General features: G+C 35.0%; 1 protein-coding gene across 2 annotated transcripts in view; it reads right to left on the bottom strand.

Annotated features, from left to right (window-relative positions):
* TAF2 (TATA-box binding protein associated factor 2) overlaps positions 1-23,425 on the bottom strand; it is a 91,491-nt gene that overhangs the window by 32,518 nt on the left and 35,548 nt on the right. For both annotated transcript variants that reach the window (XM_082713751.1, XM_082713752.1), the window contains exons 16-22: positions 22,357-22,609; positions 20,381-20,521; positions 17,230-17,340; positions 12,426-12,619; positions 11,662-11,801; positions 8,734-8,803; positions 877-986 (exon numbers count right to left, since the gene is read on the bottom strand). In XM_082713751.1, coding sequence (XP_082569877.1) covers positions 877-986; positions 8,734-8,803; positions 11,662-11,801; positions 12,426-12,619; positions 17,230-17,340; positions 20,381-20,521; positions 22,357-22,609 — 1,019 coding nt within the window. The remainder of the gene's footprint in view (positions 1-876; positions 987-8,733; positions 8,804-11,661; positions 11,802-12,425; positions 12,620-17,229; positions 17,341-20,380; positions 20,522-22,356; positions 22,610-23,425) is intronic.

Genomic DNA, 23,425 nt, shown 5'->3' with positions numbered 1-23,425 from the left:
TATCATTACTCTGTTAGCTTAACACCACTGTTGGCACTTAATATGAACTAGATACTGTGCTTTACAGATAGTAACTCACTGAATTTTCAGTTTGCAGAGGCAGAAATCAGCACCACCCCCATTTCATATGGAGATACAAAGGCTTAGACAAGTCACACCTCATAAATCATTCAGCTGGGACCTGACCCTCATCCCGCTGGTTCTGGAGCTGATACGTAGGAGCAATACCTCTCCCAAATAAAGTGACTTCAAAGTGTGATGGTATCCACTGTGCAGAACGGTAACAACATACACTGCTCGTGAAAGGACACACAGGAAACTGGTTCCCCTTGGGAAAGGAAACTAGGTGGCCAGGGAAACCAGATGAGAAGACCTATTTCTCAACGTTTTGTAACCTTCTGAAATAAAAATAACAACAGTAACACTTTGCAGGTCCATATTTATAGCTCTTTAGACATGTGGGATACATCCATATAAATTAATATTTTTGTTTCCTCAACCACTTTGTGATGCAAAGGAAGTGAACAAATCCTTTGTAAATGTCACCATGCTCACCACTGTGAAGGCAGATTTGGTAAATATCCGTCTTAAAAAAAAAAAAATTAACCATAGTTCTTTAAGTACTGAAAACTTGTTGTAAAATGAAAATACTCCGATATTAAATTTTTAAAAAAATTCTTACCAGAGGGGCACCTGGGTGGCTCAGTGGGGTAAAGCCTCTGCTTTCGGCTCAGGTCATGATCCCAGGGTCGTGGGATCGAGCCCCACATTGGGCTCTCTGCTCAGCAGGGAGCCTGCTTCCCCCCTCTCTCCTACTTGTGATCTCTGTCTGTCAAATAAATAATAAATAAAATCTTAAAAAAAAAAAATTCTTACCAGAATTCATAAGTTTCCAAAGTTGATCTACCAAGGCTTCATTGCATAATGGAGACTCCATGTTCTTAGTAAATGGTGGGTTCTTTGTCAACATGTTTAGAATCTTATGTCTGAAAGATAAAGAAAAATCAAACTTTTGCTGACCATGAACTAAAAGCATTTGAAAATTATCTGTAGTATCTCCTTCCTATTTTATCATCTCTTCTTAGATTTATCTTTGTGTTTAAGTTTAATTTAACTTCAAAAGACATTATTTCACACATAATATTTACTATCGTTTTTTCACTGGAAAGTTTCTGGGGGCTTCGTTCTTTCTAAAATTACCTTAGTGTACAAGGAGGTCTTTTAAAACATGACTTTATGTATTCCTAACCAACCTTTCCCATTTCATTTCTAAAATGAACCTTTTATTCTCCTTAAAAAAATTTTTAAAGAAAAGACTGGTCAGTAAATACAAAAATCTTAAAATGGGGCAAAAAAAAAAAAAAAAATTACATACGGACCGAGAAACCAAGAAGCCTACACTGAGGTAATAAAATGAATATACACTTCATTATTATAGTACCTTTTAAAGCATGGAAATATGCAGAAGCACTCAAAATATGGAGACCAAAAAAAAGGTTTCCTCAAAATGAGCTGAAGTTTAGAGGAGTTAATTAGTAAAAGCATCCTCATGCTAGTAACAGTTAAACTCTGCTACTGGGAGTTATCTCCTGTGAGAGGCCATCTGAACACTTCTGGAGTCTTCTAAAAATAGGGTTGTGTGACCGAAACAATCTCTGAAAAAGAAAATGTCCAAAGCTATGTGTAGGAGACACTAAAGAAAGAGGATAGAGAAAGAAAACGAAAGGCAAGGAAGCTATGGCAGTAGTCTAACTAAATTTAGTGCAGGGATAAGAGCCAGGCCCAGGCCTAAGAGATTCAAGACCACAGAGTAATGGAATACTTGGATATAACTGGAGAAGAAACTTGGGTTGTAATTACAAATGAGATTAGCAAAACCTTAAAGGTGAACTCAGGCAGTTTTTATATTTAATTGCTGGTGGTAAGGCATCGAACTGGATTTGTACTTGAAAAAGAGAAGGGAGGAAAGTGGAGCAAATAGGCTGCAGATTAAGATACTTAACCCCTTTCGGCTTCAATTTTATGTCTGTAAAACTGGAAGATGTGGACTCCCACTTTAACATCCTCTTGTGCTTTGATATTTTAAGACTGCATAAAATAAAAATACTGAAAAGCTTTGAGAACAAAAAGCGAAATGGAGTTATAGATGCAATTCACAGGTAGGGAATATGAAAGGGGACACACATCTTCATGGATATTTCATATTCATATTTTCAAACCTTTAAAAATAAACACAATTTCTATCCTTAAGGACCTCAGAATCTCTATGTGAGAAGAGATCAATAATACAAGTAAACAATCTTTAAAAATATGGATGGGTTTGTTGTTTACAGCATGTTCATGTTGTTATACTTTAAGTCTGCATTAAGAAGAAAACTTAAGTTTCTATTCCGCTGCTTTCTCAGTTATCCTCAAAGACCAAAGTGGTAGCACCCAACTAATAACACTTTGTGGCATTTACTCAGATCATCACAAACTCTTTAGAGCTGTGCCAATGAACTGTAAAGATGAAACAGAGGGTATCTTTGAAACGGTCACTAAAAGAGCTATAATGATCAGCACATGTATTACTATCATCAAATTAAACATTTCTTCAAAAGCTTTGTGTTTCTCTAAAGTTTAGATGATAGAAGAAAGGATTTTACAAAGAAATACTTATAAATGACTAAATACCCAAAGCAATACTCAGGAGATGAAGTTTAAGGGAAGACAATGAGAATCTCATGCTTAATTTTACAGAGATTAAATATAAAAATTCAGAATACGCTTATATGCTTCAGACAACTGGAACAGACCTAAAGCAAATCCTGAGAAAGTCATAGGTTTATACTATTATTTTCCTAAACAGTTGAGAATCTTCTTGGTGGGCCAGTCCAATCTACTGTAAATCACTATCAATAAGAAACTCAAATCAAAACTAAAAACATGCTCAAAATCTCTCATGAGAAAAAGCACAAGATGTATGTGTATCTCTTGAGGGACTGATATCCTGTAATCATACAGATGCTTCATTCCAAAACCAGAACATAATTCCATGTCATCTTTAAAACACTCTTATCCATTTTAAAGAATATAATTAATAGTTCTTCCTACCCATATAAAAAGTATATTCATGGATAGAAATGACTGGAAAGGAATAATCCAAAATGTTAAGTGCTTCTGGTTAAAATAATTATAGGCTATTTAAAGTTTTCTTCTTAATGTGATTCTGCATTTTTCCAAATTTATAGGAATAAAAAAGTCATGGCCAGTGATGAATCACTAAGTTCTGCCCCTGAAACCAATACTACACTATATGTTAACTAACTTGAATTTAAATCAAATCTTGAAAAAAAGAAAAAGAAAAAAGCTATGCCTATTGAAAGGAAACTAAAATTTTTAAAAATGTAAATTTCATTTCAGTTCAAAAATATAACACCTAGATTTATTTTTTTTTTAAAGATTTTATTTATTTATTTGACAGAGAGAAATCACAAGTAGATGGAGAGAGGCAGGCAGAGAGAAAGAGAGGGAAGCAGGCTCCCTGCTGAGCAGAGAGCCCGATGCGGGACTCAATCCCAGGACCCTGAGATCATGACCTGAGCCGAAGGCAGCGGCTTACCCCACTCAGCCACCCAGGCGCCCTATAACACCTAGATTTAATTATTTATATACTGCATCTAGATTTTTTTTTCTTTTCCCTTTTTGGATTATTTCTCTGCCTAATCAGACATGTGAAATACACAGCAAACTTTATGGAAAAAAAGCATTAGTAAATGGTCAGGTGATTATATAGGTTACCTAAAGTGCATTTATTTAGTTTCAATTCTCAAGATACCTTAATGAAGAACTAAGCTATAATCTGAAAATCTTCTATTGCAAGAAAATGATACAAATAAAGTGGACAATCCTATTATTATATTTAAAACATCAAGCCAACATGAAAGACTAAAAACTTGCCCAGCATTTCAAGATAAACACCTTAAAACTTTTTTTTTGTTTTTTTTTTGTTTTTTAAAGATTTTTATTTATTTGTTAGAGAGAGAGAGAGAGAGAGATACAGAGCGCAAGCACAGGCAGACAGAGTGGCAGGCTAGAGGCAGAGGGAGAAGCAGGCTCCCTGCCGAGCAAGGAGCCCGATGTGGGACTCGATCCCAGGACGCTGTGATCATGACCTGAGCCGAAGGCAGCCGCTTAACCAACTGAGCCACCCAGGCGTCCCAAAACTTTTTTCTATATACAGTTGTCAACATAGAGATAAAATCACTTCTCTTTAACATATGAAGGAAGTTAAACATACATATGATTAGGGGAAAAGCCATACAGATGTTTAGAGGAAAAAGGAAAAAATTGCATCCAATCACTCATTTCACATGTACTGAACCAACTATTTGTAAGGACAATGTTACGTTCCATACACACAGTGACAAAAGGAAACGCGGTCCCTGTCTCTTTGGAACTTATATTCCTATGGGGGAAACAAAAATAATCAAATAGTTCTAGCTATAAAATTAATATTTATATATACAGGAAGTATTTCTTTAGTATAGGAAGAACAGTAGGATTTTTATGGGTGATTATGATTTCAGGGACATGATCTAGTACAAGGAATCAAGGAAGCATCCTTGCAGAAAGAAATTTCAAGTTTTGCTCTAAAGCAGCAAGGAGTAATTATAGGTAGTTGGGTTTTTTTTCCTCCAGACTTTAAGGTTTCACCCTAAAATTCTTCAGAGCTTTATCTAACTCCACCAAAATCAGTAATTCTGACATTTATAATAATAAACACAGAAAGAGAAAAATCAACATATATTTTTAAAATTTAAGTCCTACTGGGATGCCTGGGTGGCTCAGTCGGTTAGGCATCCAACTCTTGGTTTCAGCTCAGGTGGGTGGTGAGATTGAGTCCTGTGTCAGTCTCTGCACTCAGAGGGGAGTCTGCTTGGTGGTTATCTCCCTTTGTCCCTCCCCCACTCTCTCTCTCCCTCTCTCTGTCTCTCAAATAAATACATAAATCTTTTAAAAAATTTTAGTTTTTATTGAAGACCATTTCATCATTAGCTTAAAAATCAACCAGGGCCATAAAAATAAAATGCTGTGTTTGGGGTAGGCGAGAATAATGCCAGTGACTATAAGACAGACACCAATACTCACCCATCTTTAAGACTAAGAATTCTATCCCATCAATAAAGCAGAGTATGGTGGATCTGTACTGTAGTTACTTAACGAGTTTAAGAAAAAGTAATAGATTGGTGGTTCCAGGGGAAAGGGGGGCAAAATGGGTGAATCAGGTCAAAAAGTACAAAACTACAATTATAAGTCACAGGGATATGATATACAACATGGTGTCAATAGTTATTAATACTATGTTGTATAGTTGAAAGTTATTAAAAGAGTAGATGTTAAAAGTTCTCATCACAAGAAAAAAAGTCTGTGATTACGTATGGTGATGGATGTTCACTGAACTTACTGAGGTGACAATTTCCCAATATATACTAATATTGAATCACTGTGTTATACACCTAAAACTAACATAATGTTATATGTCAATTATACCTAAAAGAAAGAAAAGAAAAAGGGAGAAAGAGTAATGATGGGAACAAAGAGAAAAGGACCGAGTTCCTATTCAAACTATTAAAAACAAAGAAACACAAAAATATGGACAGATGTGCCCAGATACTAAATACACACATACATTAACTGTTACGTGGTAATACTTCTATCCTCTGGCAATTAACAGTAAAGATTTTTAAAGACATGCTGAATTTTTAAACTACGAATAGAACTATGGGCTAGATGATATTAAGTACAGAATTAGAGCTTCCCTACTACTGATGATATAAATGAATCAGATCAACTAAGAAGAAAAGTGTCAAATATAATCATGAAGTGTATCTTTAAATAAGGTTTTCAGTTCAGACTGTAAATAACAGTACTCTCGAAATTTGAATGCTATTAATAGTTCCACAACAGAACTTCAAAAACAATCATTCAGGTTGAATAATATATAATTTAGAAATACAGAGACTTCAAATATTATACAGTACTACAATCTGCTAAAATGATCTTCAAAACACAGTTCCATGATCTCAGAAATACACGCTTTAATGTTAGTTTTGATGTTGTGAACTGAAAACACAAATATACACGATATACTTTGTTTATACTCTATTTTTAATTTCTGTTCCTACTTGCTGTCAGTAGGATCTTATAAACTTCCAAGTGCATGAACTCCTGTCAGGTAAGAGATGAAGCTGGTTTCCTGCTTCTCCTCTTTTATCTGAATATATACCTGAGAACAGATGATCATTTTATCCATGTCAACCATACCTTTAGTACATATCAAGCAGAAAGAAAAATTATTTAAAATACAATTTAGACTGAGGGTTCCTGGGGGGAGGGGGTTTGGGAGAAGGGGGTGGGATTATGGACATTGGGGAGGGTATGTGCTTTGGTGAGTGCTGTGAAGTGTGTAAACCTGGTGATTCACAGACCTGTACCCCTGGGGATAAAAATATATGTTTATAAAAAATAAAAAATTATATTTAAAAAAAAAAGAAAAAGAAAATAACAGCAAAAAACTGAGACACTGATGCTTGATGTTGTACAAGAACAGAGGAAGTTACCTCACCAGGGATGATAATTATGGCCTGGTTTAGGCAGCATAATAAACAGAGTTTGAATATTAAAAAAAAAAAAAAAAAAAAAACTATATGGCAGATAAAAACTAACTTTTTATGGTCCCCCAATTAATGTGGTAAGCAGCATTGGTTTGGAAAAAGCAGCACTAATCTGCTCCTACATTCTCATCCCCAAAGTCAGGCTATTTACCCAGAACTGTAGCTGTATCTTAGTTTTGAATCTTTACCCAAGGAACCTGGTCCTGTTGGAGATAGTAATTTTCACTCTGTAGTTGAATAAATGACTTTGCAAACCCAGAAAACTGTAAAAATAAATATGGGGATGATAAAATAAATCTATAGAAAATATTGATAAAAAAATACAATTTGGATCACAAATCATCAACTATGAAATATTAACAGCAAAACTTTGCATGAAGGTACACGTATAACAGGCAACATTTAAAACACTGAAATGGGGGCGCCTGAGTGGCTCAGTTGGTTAAGCGTCTACCTTCGGTTCAGGTCATGAACTCGGGGTCCTGCAATGGAGCCCCACATCGGGCTTCCTGCTCCGTGGCGTCTCTGCTTGTCCCTTTCCCTCTGCCCCTCACATTGCTCATGCTCACTCTCTCTTGCTCTGTTCTCTCTCAAATACATAAAATCTTTAAAAAAATAAATAAAGTTAAAAAAAAAAAACACTGAAATGGTTAGAGTTGAAAAAAAGACAGACAGACAGAAAGAAAACACTGAGATAATAAGGTCCCTTAACCAAGAGCTCACTGCTACAATCCATCTCAAAAACTAACACTGGTCAAAGACAATGTCGTTATCAGGGAACTATAATCTCTTACATAGACTCCTCATGCCCTGATGCATTTCAGTAAGGGGAGAGAGCAGTTTGCCTGTACGCCTTTTTGGAAGAAAACAACTATCTGCCATCTTATGTGTAAAGCTGAGTAAGACAACATCTCTAGGTTTATGGTCTTGTTTCTAGTGGGCATGACTATAAGTTACTTACCACAGGTCAAATTTTATTTTATGAAGTCATTATCTTAAAAGAAATGACAAAAATTTAAGCGTCTTTTATATACAAAGAAAGGAAGACAGAAAAGGTAAAAAATTTAATCCTATTCAAATAACTAAAAATTATATGTTAATAAAAAATACACTATGAAGATCCTACTTTGCAAAAAGAAAGCAAGAGAAGTGAAAGAAATGAAGACTAGAAGAAACACAAAAATGAAGTCTTACTAAGTCAGGACTGGGATTTTCTTCTACTTTCCTCTTATACTTTTTAAATCCCAGGTCTGTGTTTTAAAAATGGAGATTTTATAGGCGATAGAAACAAATGGGATACACCAAGACACTTCTCTCAATGACTTGTAAATAGACTGAATCAATTAGTACAGATATTATAAATTTGGATATATAAGGGATGTTCCAGGTATACTACAAACTGTTATATAAGCTTTTCTTTAAATTACAATGGAAGTTGTATATAAAGTTGCAGGAAATAAACTTTGCTTATTAACAATGTATTTTTTAGGGACCCCTGAGTGGCTCAGTGGGTTAAGCCTCTGCCTTGGATTCAGGTCTCAGGGTCCTGGGATAGAGTTCCACACTGAGCCCCACACTGAGCCCCCCATCAAGCCCTGCATCGGGCTCTCTGCTCAGCAGGGAGCCTGCTTCCCCTCTCTCTGCCTGCCTCTCTCCCTGCTTGTGATCTCTCTCTAATAAATAAATAAAACCTTTAAAAAAATACATTTTTTAAAACCTTTAAAAAAATACATTTTTTAAAAGGTTTTATTTATTTATTAGAGAGAGAGCGAGAGCATGCATGAGCTGGGGGAGATCAGCAGAAGGACAGGGAGAAATAGACTCCCTGTTGAGCAGGGCTCGATCCCAGGAACCCTGAGATCATGACCGGAGCCCAAGGCAGACACTTTAACAACTGAGCCACTCAGGAACTCCAGCACACTCAATTTTTTAAAAAACACCTTAAAAAGGACATTAATAAATGTATAACATACTTCTCTATTTTTAAAAAAATAAAAACTTGTTCCATGTATAATCTTCCAAAATTACTCATTTCACTTTAGGACTTGCAAAATCAAAATACAGCACAAAAACTAACCTTACATAGGGTACAGGGTCACTCTGAATCATATTAAGTAGCCACTGCAGTTCTTCATAACTCCTGTCCACTGAAAATAAAAATAAAGAAATGTGTGTTTTTAACTATAACAAATGAAATAATGAGTGACAGGAGAGATTTAAACTTAGCAATGCATTGGCTGTATTTCAAATCAGAGTTGAAGGCTGTAGGCAACTTCTTACATTTTTTATGAGCAGGCCACTTTGTAAACTTCACTGGTATTGTGCTACATATAGCCAAAACATAAAACAGGACAAGTGCCTATTTTTTGCTAATGCTCAAATCAATGACAAATACAACATAAGGCAAATTAAAATTTAAGATCCCTAAATCAGATGAGTAACTCTAAATGGACAAAATATACTTAAATAAAATTAACAGGAAAATTTGATACCCAATAGTATCTCAACTATAATTACAGTATACCATATGAAATACTGTTTTTACCCAAGTGGTTTCTTTCACTTAAGACTAAAGAGCAGTCTTAACTTAATAAGATAACATAACATAGTGCTATAAATATAAATGACCTGGATAAAAACACTCATTAGCAATTTCTGTTCACCTTTTCAACAAGTTATGCTTTCATGATTTGAAAACCTTTACTATCAGATTTTTATTTCTGATCTCTTTTATTTTTTCACTTTCTAATGATCCAGATATATGGATAATACTAAAGCACCTCTCAATTATATTTATTAACTTAGCATTCTTTTGGAAATCGTAATATTAGCATTCTATTTCATTTCAGGTAATACTAATTCATGAAATCTTCATATTCATGTGGCAGTAAACATCATTCATGTATTTTGGGAAAGAAAGTTGGGAATACTGGCGTATTTGGTAGATCTCAGGATGTCGAGATTTCACAAACTGGTAAAATGTCCAAACAAAATAGGAGACTGATAGATTACATTATTTTTACTTGACAAAATATCCATTAAAAAAAAACACTATTTTCACTGCCATTTCTTAAGAAAAAGATTTGTTACCCTCAATAAAAAGAACAAATGTCCATCCTTTCTGAACTTAGCCCAACATATATAATACACTATTTTGTTCTATACCTTTATAATTTCTGACTATACACACACATACTTCTATTGAAATTTACAAAAAAATGATAAAAGATTTGAGTAGATTTCCTCTAATATGTAAAAATTAACCAGTATCTATTAAAGAACTTCGCTCACTCCTTCCTCTCTTCAAAGTCAGAAGAGAAGTATAACATACTCTAACTTCTTTACTCTTCCCAAATTTTAGCATAAATCTGGAATTCTATATGTAAATTAAATTACAGAGTTCTTATATTTGCATATTATTTTTTAATTTTTTAAAAGATTTTATTTATTTGAGAGAGAGAGCATGAGCAAGAGAGGGACAAAGGTGAGAGGAGAGTGGAAGCAGACTCCCGGCTGAGCGAGGAGCCCAAACTAGTTCTCAATCCCAGGACCTGGAGATCATGACCTGAGCCGAAGTCATACCCTCAACCGACTGAGCCACCCAGGTGCCCCTGCATATTATAAAGAATTATTTTGGAGGGGTGCCCGGGTGGCACAGTCAGTTAAGCCTCTGACTCTTGGTTTTGGCTCAGGTCATGGTCTCAGTGTCATGCGAACAAGCCTTTGGTGCGGCTCCTGCGCAGTGTGGAGTCTGCTTAAGATGCTCTCTTCCTCTGCTCCCCGCATCCCACCAAAATAAATCAATCTTTTATAAAAGACAAATTATGTTTGGAGTTTGCATTAAATTTTCTAACCATGCCATTAACAAATATTTAAGCTTAGTTCTAGTTTTTTGTTTTTTGTTTTTAATAGGCATAGTCATTCATCACTGGGTCTTTCATTTCACGCTTTCTTCAATCTTGAGTTATTATTAGATTCACTTCCAGCTCAGCTGAAAATTCTTTGAGAATTTTGTTTTAAAGAGTGTTACAAAGGAGATGTACTTCTAAATCTTTAAGACTATATGAGTGACAACCTGGCAAAAAGAGAAGGTAGGATTGCACTTTTCCCTAAACATTACATTAACCCTTTGTTCACTATCTTTCAAACTAATCATATTCTGAAGAAGCCACAGGCCACAGGTAAATCATTATTTTTTTATCCTGTACAATAACGAGGTTCTGATATTCCTAGGAACTTATACACTTTTTCTTTAACCTTAAAATTTTAAATTATTCAGATTTTAGCTTAAGAAGTTTCATTTTACTCTTTCCAAGTATCCTATTTTGGATTATTGTTTTTCTTCTACCTGTTCTATTCTTCTTGACTGAATTCTTAATATTTTCATCTCTTTATTTTTCTGCCCTGTATATCTTTAAATGTTTTGAATATACAATATTCTCTCAGTCACTTTCTGCTCTTATATTTTTTTCAATTTCATGAAGCCTGTTCTAAGGTACAAGATGTTTTCTTGAGTCCTCAGTTAGAAACTTCCCAAAAATCTTCTAGTTTTAATAACATGTAATTAGAGCTATGGAGTAATACCACTGATTCCTTAGAAAAACCAAATATACCAATCTCTAATTTTATTCTTTTCCCTCACTTATTCTTATGCAAGTTCTACATTTATCAAAAATACTTTCTAAAGAATTTAACATTTAAAAACCTATTACGTAATAGGAAATCCCAGTAACTAAGATGGCTTTAAATATTTAATGAACATCTCCTTTTAAAATGATAATGCACAGGGCGCCTGGGTGGCTCAATGGGTTAAGCCTCTGCCTTCAGCTCAGGTCATGATCTTAGGGTCGTGGGATCGAGCCCTACATTGGGCTCTCTGCTCAGCAGGGAGCCTGCTTCTCCCTCTCTCTCTGCCTGCCTCTGCCTACTTGTGATGTCTCTGTCAAATAAATAAATAAAATCTTTAAAAAAAAAATGATATGCACATATGCTTCTAAAGCATTACCTTTAGTATAATCAACGACTGCTTCCAAAGCTGCTATCCTGATGTCCACAAAGTGGCCATACTCCGCATAAGATTTAAAAAGAGCTGGATCACTTGGAACATGCCCATTCTTCTGAAGCACTCGTATGGCTCTCAAACAACTAGGAAAAAGAGTACTTGCAGTTAAGTATTTCCATAAAAATATATCAAATCAAACTTGTTTCCCAGACATTAGGAATCAATCTGTAACAGCAAACTGAAATACTGATGTGATCTGAATCTTTTAATTTTGTAACATTAATTTTTTGCAATAATTTAGTCAATAACATCATAAAAGTGAGAACTGATGATATCTGAACTACTGGATCAATTTTTTTTAGCAAACTTCTAAAGAAACAAGCTTTTACTAGCCATATACAAACAAGCTGACAGAACTAAAGTCATCTAAATAAGAAGCTTAATAATACAGAGATGTTTATACTATATCCAATGGGATAAAAACATTTTCCAGACATCAAAAATAATGCTTATGAAGAACTTCCGATGACATGAGAAAGTATTGTGATAAAAGCAGAATATAAAAATTTATATATACAATATGTATTACAAAATTAAAAATGTACTTAGTTGAAAGATGAAAAAATTTGGAAGGCCATTCTCCAAAACACTAAAAATACATCTGTGATGGTATAATGATAAAGGATTTTAATTTTCTCCTTTTACTTTACTATATTTCCTATAATTAGAATAATTTCTACTATAAAAGCAAGTAACTTTTATTATACCTGACAGTAATGGTGTGTCTATAACTTGGAAGAAGTTTTTCCATATTCAAAAACCTAGTGATTTCTTCAAGAATGAGTCGCACATCTGGATTTAAGTTGTCCAAAGTTCGAACTTCATTATTCACACTGACTGCAGGCGTAACAGAGTTGGCAAGGGCATCGATCATTTCAGCACGATAATAGTTATCTGAAAACTAAGCCAAAAATAATCGCAAGAAGCAAAATTCACACTTCTGTTCAAAAATTAATAAAATATTTATAACTTCAAAACATAATTTATCAGAAAACATATGCAAGTTCTCTGGTAATTATTTAACTATGTCTTTTGTGTAGTTATACATTAGGAAAAAGAGTAACTCACTAATTAGGAATACATTAGTTTACTCAACTAGTATTTACTGCATATAAGAGTAACCTAGTTAGATTCCTCTCAAAGGAAGACCACAAGCCACAAAGCCTACTGGTAACACACAGCTTGAAATCAGCTGTTTAGCTCTATTCTCACATATAAATTTATAATCACGAATCACCAGATATTTAAGGAAAGCATCAACATAAAAAAGGAAGACCAGAACAAACAAAAGGAAGAAAAGCAACCTGCTGGAAAGAGTTCACAAGGAAAAGAACACTGGTAAGGGGGAAGAAAATCCAAAATCTATCATGAACACTGTCTGAGAAATAACCAAAGGTATGCCTTCCAACTGCATAACACATTTTAAAAAGAAAAAATATGCAGAGATGAGGAAAAAAAATGCAGAGATTCAGAATCAAAGTTAAATTGGAATATAAAATTGAAAAAAGTTCCTTAAATTCTAAGCAAAAAGGAAGATACAAAGTAAAAAGAAAAGGAAAAGAGGCCTGGTGTAGAAGACATAAGGTACAAACAGGAGATCTAGCAAGAGAAGCAGAGATAGGAGAGGAGACAACCATCCAAAACGATTTCTAAATCCATATCCCAGTCAATTCCCAGAGAAACAATTTATTGAAAGGCAATCTAGGGTGGCTTGATTTAGCCTGGGAATTTGAATATGGAGCAATTAATTTTATCATCAGTGGGAATACGGTACAGTTTTATATCATTGGGAATATGGTTCAGTAACACAAACTGTCAGGGGACTGAGGGGGAGCACCTGGCCCCTGTGACTTCCACAGTGGAGGCAGAAGTTCACATTGACAGTTTTAACGACAGAATCCCAACACGTGCCTATGTTTAGATACTGGGCAGAAAAAAATAAGACACAAACAAAAAAACAAAAATCAAAGAAAAAATACTCTGCACATGTTCACTATGGACCAAGTTTTGTTTTCAAATCATTTTCATGATTGCAAAATTAATCATTAAAACTTTAATCTCTCAAAGTCCTAATCTTTCCCTCCGGAGCCAGGGAAAAAAATCATGGATATTTATCAGACTAATTTTGTTTTAACATTGTGGCATTTATCAACCTTTTCTTTTCCAGGTTCTAAGTCTTGTTTCCAATTTAGAAAGACCCTTTCCATTCAGAGATTATTCAAATTACCAGTTTTCTTCAAATATTCTGATCTGCTTCTTATTACTTTCTGGTAACTACTTTGCCAACAAAGCAAGAGTCCATTTACTATAGTAAATTTACTATAGTCCATTTACGCTATTTCTGACTTAAGTATTCAAATCACAGAATGAACTTGGAAATTAAAAATGAGATGGAGGAGGGGCGCCTGGCTGGCTCAGTGGGTTAAAGCCTCTGCCTTCGGCTCAGGTCATGATCTCAGGGTCCTGGGATCGAGTTCCGCATCGGGCTCTCTACCCAACAGGGAGTCTGCTTCCCTCTCTCTCTCTCTCTCTCTCTACCTGCCTCTCTGTCTACTTGTGATCTGTCTCTGTCAAATAAATAAATAAATAATCTTTAAAAATCTTTAAAAATGAGATGGGGGAGTAGGTGAACTAGGAAAACCAAAAAGATTTAATATTTATCCCTCTGACCACGTCCAATTTCCACAGCTACTATATAATCCTAATTGAACAAGCTAGATTATCCCATAACCTTACGGTTATAAGAGACAAAGAGGAAGAAATAATTTGCAGAACACATGGAAGGTCGGAGGTATTCGGTATAGCGAAAATTCCTACAAAAAACAAAACAAAAAAATACCCTGAAGGCATCAGTATCAGTGTACTATAGCAAAGACTGACTGATGTTTTTAACAATGATCTTTGAGAGTCAGGAATAGTTCAACCCATGTTCTGTGTACTGTAATTAACAAAACAGAAATTCCATAAACATATATTATTTATTAGAAATTCACATATATGTATAAAAGATTATCATAGAAAATGGCTATTCACTAGGCTTTAAGGGGGGTTAATTTCAGACTTCTTGAAAACTTACCCAGAGTATTGAATTTTATGCTCTACCCAGTTTCTACCCAGTTAATGAGATGTTAAAAAAAAATTTTTTTTTAAAAGATTTTATTTATTTATTTGACAGAGAGAGAGAGAGAGATCACAACTAGGCAGAGGCAGGCAGAGAGAGAGAGAGAAAGAGGAGGAAGCAGGCCCCCCGCTGAGCAGAGAGCCCAATGGGGGGCTTGATCCCAGGACCCTGAGATCATGACCTGAGCTGAAGGCAGAGGCTTTAACCCACTGAGCCACCCAGGCGCCCCGATGTTAAAAAATTTTTAAATATTTTCCACTGATTCTCAACTTCTTTTTGGCATTTCTACACATCTGGCTTATTACCCTCAGGTAAATCTTTATTAGCTTCTAATCTCCTCAAAGGAAAATTGAGATAATAGTCTCTATTTCAGATATCTGATGAGAATCATATTAGATGATACATATTTTGGTACTGGCCATGGAGCACACAAAAAAGTTTATTTTATTATTACTATTGTTATCATTATTGTATTTATTCTATCCTTAATATCTTCCAAGATTTGTATGCTAATCTTACAGCCACTAACTATAACACCTGATTAGCCTTCTTCTCAAAGTTACAAGAAATTGAGTCTTATGTTGTTCTGCAAAAAAAAACAATGGAAATGTAAAATTTCATACTGTCAGTATGCACCTTACAAATATAGCGTCATATAAAGTAGCATGGTGCACTAAAAAGATGATCACATAGATGGGTGGCGACAGCTCACAGCACAATTCCCAGATTACACTTACTGTTAATTTTCAACTCTCAACCTCTGTGTTCTTTCATTTGTCAACTCCAAAAAAAGTAAGGTTTAAAGAAATTAAGGTAGATGAAATCACTTTACAAAGTAAAAGTACTATACTGGGGCTACCATGATTTTAATTACATAAGAAACCCCCTGAAACAAGAACTGACATAAACAATTTTACAAAGTATTTTCCCCTTCCATCTGAATGTAATTTTGATTCGATATCATCTGAAATAACCTAATATCTTCAAATAAAAGAAATTCATGTGTAGAGGAAGAAAGGAATACTATAAATCAAAGTCAAAACAAACCAGAAGACTAGAAAAGAATCTTATAAAAAATTTTTTTAAAGATTTTATTTATTTATTTGACACAGAGAGAGAGATCACAAGCAGGCAGAGAGGCAGGCAGAGAGGGGGAGGAAGGCTCCCTGCTGAGCAGAGAGCCTGATTCGGGGCTCGATCCCAGGACCCCTGGATCATGACCTGAGCCAAAACCCACTGAGCCACCCAGGCGGCCCTAAAAATGTTTCAACAGTATTCAAAAATGGAAAGAAAAAGTCTATCAACTATAATGTACTTTTAAAGTACTAATTTTTTAAGGACTCTTTTTAGCTTAAATCATTTGAATATTATTCTACGGACCTGAGGAAAAATTGGTCTTCCTGATTTTCATTACCAATCACCATTTTTTAATAAACATATTTGTCACTTTTTCTTTACTGTTGTGATGTTTCATTAACTGTTCCTGATTTCTAATTACCTGCCATATCAGATACATGTGTCTTTACATGTCCTGTTCCTTCTTCCTGGAATAACACCGGGAAAATCCTATTCATCTTTAGGACTCAGTTTGAAAGTCACCACTTGTATACAAAACTTCCCTGAGTTTGTCTCTCTATACCCTTTGGAAGGCACTACTTTCTTTGAATTGCTCTAGAAAAGTCTAAACATATTTCTACTATGGATGACTATTAACTGTTTACTTGTCTGATTTCCCCATTAGGTTGAATCTGTGAGGGTCCAGAGTCAAACTGTGAAATAACAGCAGTTGTTCAAGAGATGTTTAATGAGTAAACAAAATTCTGGATGCCATCTACCAACTCTTCTTTCTGTTTAACACAGTATATTGCCTAGCATAGCATGTATTTTCAAAAACATTTGCTGACTGTTAGAATTACAAGAAGAAATGATTTTTGAAGCATAGCACTCAACAGCTATTTGCTAAATAAATTAATAAACGTACATTATAGTAAAAAGTTAAATTTATTAATGAATAAATTATCCCCGGAGGGAACTGTTTTCTCTGTATCACATGGCAATAGAAAAAAGAAAAAAAATAACTGGGCTGTCAGACTTCCCCAATTCAAGTTTTAGTTGGATTCCTGAAATCTGATACACTACTATTTCCACATTGCAACAGGTATGAGGAACATGCAAAAAAACAACTAATTCAAACAAACAACTAATCTTGGGTTGTCTTCTACTGGTTATTATAATAAATCACATTTGTGTATTATATAACAAATATATACTGTAGATAGTCTCAAGAAATTTCAACTACCATGGACTCAACAATGATTTCACAGTCTAAATATTTCTTTAAGAACAAAATGTCACTAGGTAGTTTCATAATATTCGTTAAAGTATCTTACCTTATTTTTTCTGTTGTCATTGTACTTGATTAAGTCTAAAATGAATGTTAAGACTTCTTTGGGACAAAGGTTGTGAACATCTCTCAATAAAGCCATTGCAACTGGCATAGTCTACAAAAAAAAAAGGAAGAAAAAAACTTTTTAAGCATATAATAACCTCTTCTGTTACGACAATTCATTTTAGTATATGCAGAATATACTAACGCTTAACCCTCTAATTCTCACCCCTTCTCACTGGGAACATGGGACACATTGCAACTGAGAGCAGAGTAACAAACCAAGGGCAGAGTAGTCTGTAGCCTGTGTGCCTATGTCTTCATTTGATGAAGTAAAGTATATGTCATTATTAATTATGTAAATGCAGTTCTGTGTCTTACAGTGGAAAAGGAATGGGTTTTAACACTAGACAGACTATTCTTCAAGTCCTACTCTACTACCAAAACGATTATTTTAGCCAGCTGCCTAGTTAAGAGCCTTGCTTCCTCACAACCATGTTTAGGATCAGATGATACAGTGGCTGGAAGCATGCGACAGACAGGAAAGAGATTACGAGTCTGAGAGACACTGATTCTGCAGTACCCCCCCACTCTCAACCTAAAGAAAATGGTATATTACCCAAAATCCAGCCTAACTTTTCCCTTTCCAGATTTTCACAGGGAATTTTCCTGAGGAAAAGAAGTGGAAACCTGACTCACACAGTGGTAACCTTTACCAGTAAAACCAAGCTATTTAAACTCAAGAAAGAACCACAGATGAAGTCATCACAGTCCTCAGTACCCAGGGAGATTTGGACTATGCTCTCATCTGATTCAAACTAACAGCATCTTCCAAACTGCAGGACAAAAAGGAGGGTAAACTCCTTTGCTTGCATGAAGGAGTAGAAGCGCTAAGACCGTCAGTGTTACCACAATGTAACAGAAGACAGTGTCCGTGCCCTATGAACGGAAGGAAAGGTTCTTTTCCACAGAAATACCTGCCTAATGCCTGTTCTGCCCTTAAGAAACTCAGGTTTGACTTACAGTAATCTTTTCTGTCTTTTCTGGCACCAAAGTATTATGTGAAAGAAACTGGTCTACAAGCATTACTTTTCCAACTTTTTTGACTGCAACCCACAATAAGAAATACATTTACATCCCAATCTACACACACACAAATGTCATGTATACTAATTAAAACCACAAACACTTTATACCCTTATAAGATATGTTGCCTTCTGATACTGCCTACTATTTTATTTAAAAACAAAACAAACAAACAAACAAACAAACCAAAACTTACAAACTGATCTCATCCCTCTCACTAATGGGACACACCTCCCAATATGAAACACAATATAAGGTATATGGACACAATGGCACAATGAAGGGAACATTCTGGTTAGACACAGAAATTAACTTGTCTCCACACCATGAATTAGTGAAATGGCAAGAGAGAGCTGAGCAACAAGTTAAGTACTAGAGAATGTTCAGTCCTTTAAAATGACACGTCACCTAGACTTCTTTGATCACACCAATATTGGCTTTCCCAAAACCTGGTTCATCCTGAATCTGTTCTGCTGATGAAATTCATTCTAATTATATCATGACTTCTGCTTTCAGTAGGTATCTCCATGTGGCTGGGTAATCTTTTCCCTCTCCCACTGCCAAATATAAACCTCACCTTACCTAATAATCCCCTCAACATCTATCATTTCACCCACTTCCAATTTGCTTTCCACCTGCCTCAGAAAAAGGAATGTTATCTTTTCTAAAATAAACCTCCCAACTGCGTCCCACCCACTCCTGTATCTTTAGAATTGACTTTGCCTTCTCTTTTTTATATTTACTTGCTCCCACTTGAATATTTCATCTCACCCTTTCCACAGATTCCTTTCTCTGTGCCAAACATGCCTCAAGTTTCTTCTTCCTTAATACAAAATAACCCACTGCTTTATCCACGACATGTCTTTCTCCCACTCCTCAACACCAAAATTATTAAATAGGCTTTGTTAGTTTTTTCTACTTCAACTTCATTCCTCTTTCCAGTTTGATTTACTTAATCTGAACTCTGCCCTTATTATATATTCTTTTTTTTTTTATAGAGCACACACACACACACACACACACACAGAGAGAGAGAGAGAGAGAGAGAGAGAGGAAGAGGAGAAGGAACAGAGGGAGAGGAGAAAGAGAATCTTAAGGAGGCTCCACACCTAGCACAGAGTCTGATGCAGGGCTCAATTTCACGACCCTGAGATCACAAACTGAGCCAACCAAAATCAAGAGGTGGACGCTTAATTGAGTGAGCCACCCAGGCACCCCTTCCTTCATCTTCATCATCATCATCATCATTAAACCAATCAAAACATTTTACAAGTGGTTTGCAAATTGCCCAGATGTTGAAAATCCTGCCATTTCCATATCCCTTCCTAAAACAGTGACACCATCACACCACTGTGACTTTCTATATATATATATATATATATATATATATATATATAAAATTTTCTATCTGATATAGTGTAAAAACACTTTATATACTTGGTCTATTTGATTTTTAAAAAGACAAATTTTACAATTGAGTAAACTGAAGCTTACAGGGTTAAGAAACTTATCCACGTGCAAACTGCTAGTGAGAACAGAGCTAAGACTGAAACCAGAGATGGGTACTGTACTTGTCTGTTTCGGAAGGGCTGTCCACATTCTGGAAGGACTGCCATCAGAAGGACTCACCCATACCTCCATCCCCTAGATGACCAACCAAAAGGTCAAATTATCCATTTCTGTTTACTTTAGTATAAATGTTGACAGCGACTTACACACAGCTCATAATCTCAATGAATTATCAATTAAAATTTGGGGAACATTTTTTTTTTAAGATTTTGATTTTGAGAGAGAAAGAGAGAGAGAGCATGAGCAGGTGAGGGGCAGAGTGAGAAGCAGACTCCCCACTGAGCAGGGAGCCTGAATCGGGGCCTGAGCCAAAGGCAAACACTTGACCAACTGAACCACCAGGTGCCTCTGGGGAACATTTTGAAGAACCAAAAATAGAACAAAGGCAAACATTTTATAAAAAAGTAAACATACCTGTTATTTAAATAGTCCCCAAGTTCAACTGAGATACACAGATAACAGCAAAAAACAATTATAACAAAGTAGAAAGTAAACTGTACCTTTTGTAGAAAATAGCTTTGAAAGCTCATAAAGTTGTTTGTTTTCACAATGTTTGGACAAGTTTTGCAACAAAACATTCGAGTAAAAAGTGATTTCATGGCTGGTGGTCCTGTCCATGTGCTCACCATTGAATTTGCAATCTGCAAATAATTAGAATGAAGTAATTTCCATTACCACTGAAAACATATTTTTAAATAAATAAAATAGCTTCTTAAAATCTATTAATACAATTGGATTTGTTTTCAACAATTTTAATTCTCAGAAATTTAATAATTTTAGCCTTTTATTACCATTTCCAAAAAAAAAATTAACTCACCCCCCCCCCATTCTTATGTACACTTATATTTTCTGTAATTTCTAAGTTGGAGCATTCTGTTATGTTTAAAAAAAAAATATTTGCAAAAGGCTTCTATTCTGAATAAGTTTGTCCTTTTCATTTAGGAAAATATAATTCTAACACTTCAAATTACCAAACAGAATCATCACCATAAATTTTAAATAAGGTTTTAAAGTCTACCCTAACTGAAAAATAAGCCAAGTACAGTGCTAATGTTTAAGTCTGCAAGAATGCTCTACAGAAAAACCATATATTGCTACTGAAACTTTTAGAGTATATAGAAATTATGTCTGAAAAGAATAATTTATAATTTTAAATAACAGTCTATAATTTCATGGACCTGCTAAGAATTTAGCATGCAAGAATCACAAAGATCTTTATAGAAGCAATGAAATCATATCCTTAGCAGATGATCTATCAAAGAATACCATGCTGTCCCTCACATATCTGAGCAGGATGTAGCAATGTAATACTCAATAGTGACCATTAAAGACAAAACGAATCTAACCATTATAATCTTCAGAAATGCTGGGCAAATGGATTTTAGCAGTGAGGAAGGCAGGGCAGTCACTAAATGCAAATGAACCTATATCAATACTTTTTTAAAAATACCTGGTACCCAGTATTTCTGGCCAAATTTTTGTCTGCGTTTTTCTGGTTTTCATTTGTTCTACCTTCAGTTTTTTTGCATCTAAAGAAAAATATTTAGTTTTCTTAATAAATTAACTTTTCTAGCACGTGAAATTATAGAACCTATCTTTTAAGTTATGTATCACTGATACTGGTTACTAAACCCAAACCAACATGAAATAATCACCACACAGACTAGTTAAGAGGAACTGATTTCCTCTAATTTTAACGTAAAGCACCACTCAAACTAAGGAATTTCTTGCCAAATGCATTCTGTGCTTTAACAGGATGGGTTTGGCAATTCAATAAAATGGTGAGCAATCCTCTTTGAATTTAAAATCTGACTTTCGGGGGCGCCTGGGTGGCTCAGTAGGTTAAGCCTCTGCCTTCGGTTCAGGTCATGATCCCAGGTGCTGGGATCAAGTCCGGCATCGGGCTCCCTGCTCAGCCAGGAGCCTGCTTCCTCCTCTCTTTCTGCCTGACTCTCTGCCTACTTGTGATCTCTGTCTGTCAAATAAATAAATAAAATCTTAAAAAAAAAAAAAAAAAGAATTTTAAAATCTGACTTTCGGTTTGACAATAAAAAAAATTTTTTTTTTAAACCTTGGTCTGAACTTCTGGTATAAGTTCATTCTGTAGGCAGAGAGGCAGGCAGAGGGGGAGGGGAAGGCAGGCTCCCTGCTGGGCAGAGAACTGGATGGATGTGGGGCTCAATCCCAGGACCCTGAGATCATGACCTGAGCTGAAGGCAGAGGTTTAACTCATTGAGCCACCCAGGCGCCCCGACAATTACAAACTTTTAATGCATTATCTATTTTCAGATCAAAATATTTTCCTTTTGAATCAGTCTTATTAAACATATTTGGAAAAAAGCTTTTGAGGGACCAGCTACCAAGTAAAATTAAAGACTTCAGTAAATGCTAATTCATTACCAGAGTTTTTTGGGTTTTTGTTTTTGTTTTTTTTAATGCAGTAATCATGTTTTCTTTCTACTATGCATCACCTCACCTTTGCGAGGCAGAAGCAAGCAGACATTCTTACTCGGTAGAAACACTGCTCTTGTTCTAATATGTCAGTGAGTGCAAGGCGAGATGCTGGCGTAGGGAACTTCTCCAGGGCCAGAATGGACTCCTGCTGTGCGACGACATCCCTCTCATAGCGGAGCTGATACTGCCACATGAAATCAGCTTGCTCAAATTCTACTTTCCTCAGCACTGACATATCTGGGTCTATCCTTATCCACAGCAAAGGGGAATCAGCACTGAAAGAAAATAAAATTTTCTTTTGATTCAATTTTATATATTTTTAAAATAAAAACTAAGCATTTATTAAACAGATTCTCTTCTCTATGCAATACTCAAGACTGCCTGAACTTTTACTGTATTTTTTTAATCACACTGACAACATTCTCATTGGATTTAATGTACTTCAAACTTTCTCACAATAGCTAATCTTTACTAATGTTACTTAAAAGATCCCTCAAGGATAAGACGACAGTGGTCACAAAGAAATTCCATCTCAAAATATTAATTTGGGGATTTTGATTTGTGATTATATAATGTGAAAAAAAAGAATGAGATCAAATTTCTTCATTCCATGGCCTACAGCCTAACTGACTATGGCTATAAACGCCATCATTTCTTGGAATCAATCTGTGACTAAGAAATGAATTTATTTTACTAAATTAACTGATTTTTAATATTTTTTTTAAAAAAATGTTAGATTCATGATCATCTTTTTCAAATAGCAAGTTCTGAAATCATAGTTCAGAGGCATATCATGAATTTATTCTCCCATTCTTGTCAAAGTAACTCCCAGTTTAAAAAAATCTAGTCTATGTCAACACCATCATCAAAAGGACACTACCTAAAATACTACTTTAATTCACCAAATACTAATGGGTGCTTACTACAGAAAAGGCACTTGATATGGAAAAAGTATATGTATATGTATATGTATGTGTGTATATATATATATATATATAAACAGCAGTAACATTTGGCAACGAAGCCAGTAAATAATTACAGATATTTAAAAAAAAAAAAAAACACAGAGGCACAATATGGATGAGCAAAAT

This window comes from Mustela nivalis (assembly GCF_964662115.1).
Source record: "Mustela nivalis genome assembly, chromosome: 2".
In the NCBI taxonomy this organism is placed as follows: Eukaryota; Metazoa; Chordata; class Mammalia; order Carnivora; family Mustelidae; genus Mustela; species Mustela nivalis.
This window is presented reverse-complemented; position numbering and strand designations above follow the sequence as displayed.